Here is an 8077-nt window from a genome sequence, read left to right as displayed (position 1 = left end):
ATTCCCCCGGAGGAGCTGGAGGAAGTGTCTGGAGAGAGGGAGGTCTGGGCATCTTTGCTTAGACTGCTGCCCCCGCGACCCGGCCCCGGATAAGCGGAAGAAAATGGATGGATGGATGGATGGAAGATCCTCAAGATAAATGTTCCAGTGCTGAGAAAATCTGTCATAATTTATCACAAGGATGCCTTTCTATGTTACTTGGGGAAAATGCAGGATCAACAGAGCATAGCTGGAGAGATAGTTCCATACATAGCTCAAATCTGCCTTCATGTCAGCATGGGTCAACTGGTTCATCAGGCTGGTAATCTGGGAGGTAATTTGGTAGGTCTGCAGTTCTGTGGTTAACCAAGCTTACCTCCAACCTACCTGCAGTATTTTGGCTCTTGATGTTCAGTTCCCTCTTTCCTGTGGCTCAGACTGGCAGAAGTCATCCTGGACCCTCCAAAAAGCCTTTTCCCGTGTCCATGCCAATCGCCAGTGATAGGACAGTGAACCTCTACCAGTCAGGCGATGCTTGCTAACCACAGCTAATGCTTTGCAGATGACTAAGTAAACACTGAACATGCTGTTTTTCAGATCACTCCTTGCTGTGTCTGTTGTGTCAATGACCTGAAAGAAGGTCATCCTTTGTGGGCTGCCATTAGGAGGCTTATGCACTCCACCTGTATTCCATATGGCGAGTTGCTCATGGTCCTGGGGGTGATAAAGCTCAAAGCAGAAAAGAGATCTTCCCCCTGCTGAAACTGAGCATGTGATGTTCCTAGAGTTTTTGGCAAAGAGGAGGTCGACTCACAAAGTAGGGTGGTCCTGGATGTCAGGACACAGCTATCCAGGAGCCAGTTATTATCCAGTGATGGTCAAGGCGTGGTATATGTCCTCATCCCCTATACCTTGGGTATAGGGGATATTAAGGATCTTCCCTTCCTCCCAGCAGGGGAGAGGCTGCTGTCAATGTGTCTTCAGGAAAAACAATGAGACAAATCGAAGCCAAGTGAAAGTCAGCCCAGCTGTAAATTTGGATCCCGGTGAAAGCCTGGAGGAAGCCAAAGAATAGCTATAGCTAAAGTCATAAAGTAGGAAGCTGAAATAATCAGTGAGTAAGGATAATTATAAAGAGTGTTGAGCTTGTGATGCAGTTACATTTGTGTTTGCACCAAATTCACTTAACTGATTTATAATGGCTAACATCCAAGGAAACTGTTCCATCAGGTTTTATCCATCTTTTTTATTAGTGGCCTTTATGAGCCTTTCTGGAAACTTTATATCCTTTTGATTATACAAATAAATATTTGCCTCTAACTAAACAAATCTGTTGCAGCCTCTAGAGTAGAAGATATGAATAGGACAGAGAATTGAAAGACACTTATCCTGCTTTGTGTACCTAGTCTGTAATTTATTAAAATGTACATTTTAAGCAGCTTGGGCAACCCAAAGTCAAATGGCTTGGCGTACCATATACCCCGCTGGGGTCCCTCCTGTTTCCCTCTCCGTGATTAACTAATAATGCTATAAAATGACACAAAATAAGTATTAAAAAAATTCACCAGCTCAGTCATTTACACGGTTTTTAGATCCTACAACCTACGTTGCATACCATACGTGCGTCTGTGTTCCACTAACCCTGTGTTGCTGTTGCAGAAACCTGGGTTGCTGCAGCGGGTGTGTTGGTTGGCTCTTCCACTGTGGCTGCTCCTCCTGGCTCTTCTGCTGCTGGCCTTCCTGCTACCTCTCATGGACGAAGGCAGCAGCTGCTCCCTCTCCAACAACTTTGCTTGGTCCTTCAACATCATGCTCCGCTATGACGGACCTCCACCCACATAGGAAACTGGCAGCACAAGATACAATAACATCTGATCTCACTCCTCTAATGGACCATGGCCTTTGTAGGAAATGCTAACTGTACAACTTAAGACCCTACATTCTCCCTGCCATTTGATTATTATACATGAATGTAACAGGCCACAAACAAAACTACACAACCTGTAGTTCAGTCTAAGGGCTGTGCAACTTCAAACCCTATGTTCATGTGTAGCTGTGTACTTGTTTTAAAAACTACTCATCTCACTATCTAATAGCTTTGTTAAAAACACCCCTGAATGAGCGACACGCTTGTCCTCTTTCAGTATTATTTCTGCAATGATGGACTTAGGAAGGAACTCGAACCTAGACCAGCATGCACATCTACAAACGCCAAATCCAACCTTTTGTGCAGTTGACTTCTTTGCATTCTGGATTGCATCATCAAATGTGAGTTCTGATGGGCTCCAGTGCAACTTCATCATTATGATGTTATCTGTATCACCGTCAGATCCTGAATCTGGATTAAATCCAGTGATAGACATTGCAACTGTATGTATCTATGTTAAATATCAAATGTTTTCGATAAGTTCTGACAGAGATATGAATTTTTTCAATTTTGCCCAATGTTAAAGATGGGGATTTTTGTTATCGTTTGTGACCTTGACCTTTTTCAGCCAAAATCTAATCACTTCTAGGGTTGGTCCCCCCAAATGTCTATACCAAGTATGCTGCTGATCCATCCAGCCGTTTGTCCGTAATCCTGCTAACCAACACACGGAACCAAAAACAATACCTCCTTGACAGAGGTAAAAACACTCTCCGTGCATTCTAGTGGTCTTGCTTAGAAAACTCATTATCCTCTGCCTGATGCAGTTTTTTAGCTAATGTTGTCATGATGTTGACTAATTATTTTACAATTTCATGTGTCAACATAACTAGCTAAATATCATTAATGACCCAGTGGTGCACAGTGCTTTGTTTCCACATTGTCCACAGCATGGGCTGTACTACACAGGCCCCACTCAGTGTTGACTGCACTGTACACTAACAGAGACCTGGGTGTTCTAGTCTTTCATACTAACATTGCTGATGGGTGCTCATGTTGCTTACAGTGTGGACACACAGACGATGACTGATTCAGTAAGAATTTAGTTGAAACAGTATACATGAAGGATTATAAGTACATGATGGAATGTGACTAGAGTGTTGAAAGATGATGGTTGTCATGTTCTGATGGATGTACAATGAAGGCATGTTTGTATGTTTAGTCATGTAGCTTCCTTCCCTCATATTCCTGTCCCTACTGAGAAATTTTAACACATTACCTCATGGAAACCACATTCACTGCTCTGAATTATCATTTAGAAGAACCAAAAATCCTTGTAGGTTGATTGTGTTTGCTGAATGTAAAAGGTGATTTGTATGAGCTTCATAGTTTAGACCTATTCATGTTTAAGTATTTTTGAAGCAGTTTTCCTTTGTTCTTTCCATGTACCCATTTAACTGTACAGTCGTGCTATTTTGGCTTGAACATCAAGGTTGAGCTTTTTCACCACCAGTAAAAACTATTGGACATTTTCTTAGACCACAGTGTGCTAATGATACCAGTACCAGGGCTGTATAACTTGGCAATCGCCTTTTTTTTTTGGAAAACTAAAATAACTTGCATCACTTTGTTTATCCACTGCATTCTCTCCCATTCCACACGGCACACCCACCCCAACACCTTCATACACATACACAGTAACCTTGCTTTTTGATTGTTTGGTCTTTCAGCCCTCAAAACGAACTCAGAGTGATTAGTTAGCATTTTTTGCATAAATGTGAATGCTTCAAACAAACTCAGACCCCTCTGAAACGAACCGAGACCCCCTCAGGATGTGGTCTCAGTTCAGTTTGTTTCAAGTCCATGATTGTGGTTCGCTCAATCTGTGCATTGTGAACACGAAATGCTCCAGGTTTGCTTCTAGTCTTTTGTATGTAAGGGCAGAAACACCAGCAATCTTTTGAAAGATATTTCAATAGATTGCTGGTCCATCACAGAGAAATGCAGCTTTCCACTGACTAGCTTGTAGTTTTTGCCCATATATGTTATTTATTTAAGCAGCCATGAGCCTGTGCACGGAGCTAACTAAATTCTACAAATATTATGGGCTATTGAAAAAAATTAACCATTCACCAGCTGATTGTTGTGGTTTTCTTCATAAATTCAGTCTGCATTTGGTCAAAGAATCATTTGAACTGTTGTTCAGAAGTTCAGTTTCACTCGAGAGCACACAGAGCAGGGGCAGATATAATGATTTGGGGGCTGGAGGCAACTCGGAGTACTGTCAAAGAAAAAGTCCTGTTCAGTTTAGTTTTTTTTTGTTTTTTTTTTTACACATTAAAGTAAACCCATTATAGTCTAGTGGTTTTGGGTTTGTTCAAAACAGTGGTGTTGGAATTTGTTACTCAGATATGGCTGAGTAGTTTGGTGCAAGGAAGAAACTACTGGGTGTCTCCAGATATGGAACAAAGAACACATCAAACTACAACTGTCAGGCTGGGCTATCATAAATCTAATGAAACATAGCTCTGTTTAAGAGTGTTAACATGGTGGTTTCCCAGAATGAAAATAATGGGCAAGGTGGTGGTCAAGAAATTCACGATGGTGGCCTCACCAGATTTCACAGATTTTGCTTTCAGGATTCTAATTTTAAGGGCTAAGGGTTCACAATACAATGCCATTATGTTTGCAGGACTGACTTTAATTATGTAAATATGCTCCACATAGCACCTTTAAAGATTTGTGCATGAACAGCAAGTATAAATAAAGGTATGCAGGTATAATGGCCTTAAAGTTTAATGTAAACCATCCAGTTAAAAAGCTGTACTCGGCACTATAACCACTTGTAATGTACTAGCCAGTTATAGATAGTGTTTTGTATAACGGTTAAATAGAAGGTATATTTCTGTCACAGATTGAATTTGCATTCTATACAGAAACAATAATTAGTCTCCATGGCACTGCTTCTAATTGCACTTTTTGTCTCTATCTTCTGTTATACATGTGTCCCTTTAGAGAAGACTATGCAATGCCTGACTCAGTTCCTACCTGTGTACATTGATAACTTATGCAACACAAAATAACTTGAATCTCCTAAGCACAACTGGTCCTTTAGAATGCGTAATGAGCAAACAGACAAAAAAAGAATAAAATAGAAGAGTACAAAGAGTACAATTGTTATGCAAAACTATCCTAAATGCCAGTGTCTGTTCTCAGATTGAAATATTCATTATGAAAATGTACAAATAAAAATTTACAAGTCCAAGCTTATTTTGTAAGATGATAATTCTATTTTATTAAAGTTTAGAAACAGACCAGAAGTGCTTCATATTATAAAAGAGTGCTTCTATTTAACTGTTTTTTTGTTGTTGTTGTTTTTTATTCTGTTGAAATAAAAAAAAATGTCATTTTTAGAGCTGGAATCAATTTAATTGTGTGTGTTTTGTAATTTCAAGAATATGATCATTTAACTAGTGTTGACTGTTGCCATTGGAACTTCCATTCCCCACCACCCTCATACAATATGATCCTTTGGAAGACCTTTGGAAACAGTGTTCACTGTTTACAGAGGGCTAACAGTCATATATAATAGCTTTTGTCCCAATATATAAAGTATGAAACTGATATGTATGGTATAGCACTGTAAGCCGTTTACTGTATGATGGCATAATATCCTCTATAGGTTTTATTAATTCCATTCAATTCAGTTTTAGTTGTATAGTGCCAAATCACAGCAAAAGTTGTCTCACTTTACAAAGTCAGGTCTAGACCTTACTATTAAAAAACCCAACAAATTCCCCTTTGGGCAGTATGTAGTGGCAGTGGGGAGGAAAAACTCCCTTTAATGGAAGAAACCAAGACCCCGGCTCTTGGTGGGCAGCCTTCTGCCTTGATCGGTTGGGGTGAGTGGATAGAGGAGTACCTTTCCACCACCTCTCCTACTAGGATTATATTGGACAAACAACAATATTATATAAACCTAAGATTTATCAAAAAGGAAAGTCTTAAGTCTAATTTTAAAGGTAGAGAGCGTGTCTGCCTTCCAAACTGAGACCGGGAGCTGGTTCCACAGGAGAGAAGCTTGATAGCTAAAGGCCCTGCCTCCCATTCTACTTCTGTAGACTTTAGGAACCACAAGTAAACCTGCACTCTGAGAGCCAAGTCCTCTGTTGGGATGATAAGGTTCTATGAGGTCTTTAAGATACAATGAAGCCTTGTCATTAGGGGCTTTGTATGTTAGGAAAAGGATTTTAAACACTATTCTGGATTTTACAGGGAGCCAGTGGAGAGAATCTAATATGGGAGAGATATGATCTCTCTTGCTAGTTCCTGTCAATACTCTGGCTACAGCATTTTGGAATAACTAGAGGCTTTTTAGGGAACTATTGGGACATCCTGATAGTAAAGAGTTACAGTAGTCCAGCCTGGAAGTAAGAAATGCATGGACCAGTTTTTCAGCATCACTTTGAGACAGGATGCTCCTGATTTTCACAATATTGTGTGAAAAGAATATTGGTGAAATATTGGCAGTTCTAGAGACTTGGTTTATGTGTGATTTAAAGGACATATCCTGGTCAAAAAGGACTCCAAGGTTCCTCACAGTAGTACTGGAGGTGAGAGCTTTGTCATTTAGAATAACTATATGTTTAGATAGCAGATTTCTAAGGTTTTCAGGCCCAAGTACAATAACTTCAGTTTTATCAATGTTTAGAAGTAAGTAATTACAGGTCATCTAGGCCTTTATGTCTTTAAGACATGCTTGAAGTTTGGCCAGCTGATCTGATTCATCTGGGTTCATAAATATAACTGAGTATCATCTGCATAGCAATGGAAATTTATGATGTGCTTCCTGATAATATTGCCTAAAGGGAGCATGTATAAAGGGAAGAGAACTGGACCTAACACAGAGCCCTGTGGAACGCCATGACTAACTTCAGTTTGTGTGGAATATTCATCATTAACATGAACAAATTGGAATCTTTCTGATAAATAAGATTTGAACCAACTTAGTGCAGTTCCTTTAATCCCAATAATATGTTCAAGTCTGTAATAAGATGCTGTGATGAGTGGTGTTAAAAGCAGCACTGAGATCTAAGAAGACAAGTATGGAGACAAGTCCTTTGTCTGAATTGTAGCTGCTCTGAAGGGTTAGGGTTAGGATTGGGTGTTAAAAAAATTCAGGATAAAATGATTACATGTGCATCTCAATAAATTAGAATATCGTGGAAAAGTACATTTATTTCAGTAATTCAACTCAAATAGTGAAACTCGTGTATTATATAAATTCAGTGCACACAGACTGAAGTAGTTTAAGCTGTTGGGTCTTTTAATTGTGATGATTTTGCTCACATTTAACAAAAACCCACCAATTCACTATGTCAATAAATTAGAATACCTCATAAGAGCTATAGAAAAAACATTTTTAGTGAATTGCTGGCCTTCTGGAAAGTATGTTCATTTACTGTATATGTACTCAATACTTGGCAGGGTTTGCCGGCCAGTCAAGCACACCAACACCATGGTCATTTAACCACCTTTTGGTGTTTTTGGCAGTGTGAGCAGGCACAAGATCCTGCTGGAAAATGAAATCAACATCTCCAAAAAGCTGGTCAGCAGAAGGAAGCATGAAGTGCTCTAAAATTTCTTTGTAAACAGGTGCGGTAACTTTGGTTTTCAAAAAACACAGTGGACCAACACCAGCACATGACATTGCACCCCAAACCATCACAGACTGTGGAAACTTAACACTGGACTTCAAACAACTTGGGCTATGAGCTTCTCCACCCTTCCTCCAGACTCTAAGACCTTGGTTTCCAAATGAAATACAAAACTTGCTCTTGTCTGAAAAGAGGACTTTGGACCACTGGGCAACAGTCCGGTTCGTCTTCTCCTTAGTCCAGCTAAGACACCTCTGACATTGTCTGTGGTTCAGGAGTGGCTTGATAAGAGGAATAAGAATGGAATGGAATACGACAACTGCAGCCAAAATTCCTTGACATGGCGGTGTGTGGTTGCTCCTGATGCCTTGACCCCATCCTCAGTCCATTCCTTGTGAAGTTCACCCAAATTCTTGAATTGATTTTGCTTGACAAGTGCAGCGTGTACTTTTATGAAGAATAATCGGAGTCAACTATCACCTTTCAAACATTTATTATCATAACTGAACAGACCATCAAATAAAGCAATTTACAGAGCTCTGGGTTCCATCTCTATCTGAAGCCCTGACCTCAA

General features: G+C 39.9%; 1 protein-coding gene across 1 annotated transcript in view; it reads left to right on the top strand.

Annotated features, from left to right (window-relative positions):
* The window catches only part of syne3 (spectrin repeat containing, nuclear envelope family member 3), a 51518-nt gene extending 47346 nt beyond the window's left edge, over window positions 1-4172 (top strand). The window contains 1 exon segment of the mRNA XM_020599140.1: window positions 1639-4172. Coding sequence (XP_020454796.1) covers window positions 1639-1821 — 183 coding nt within the window. The 3' untranslated portion in view covers window positions 1822-4172.
* The last annotated feature ends 3905 nt before the right edge of the window (window positions 4173-8077 follow it).

The sequence above is a fragment of the Monopterus albus genome, unplaced genomic scaffold, assembly GCF_001952655.1.
Source record: "Monopterus albus unplaced genomic scaffold, M_albus_1.0 scaffold40.1, whole genome shotgun sequence".
In the NCBI taxonomy this organism is placed as follows: Eukaryota; Metazoa; Chordata; class Actinopteri; order Synbranchiformes; family Synbranchidae; genus Monopterus; species Monopterus albus.
The sequence above is the reverse complement of the archived record's forward strand: the minus strand, read 5'-3'. Positions and strand labels throughout refer to the sequence as shown.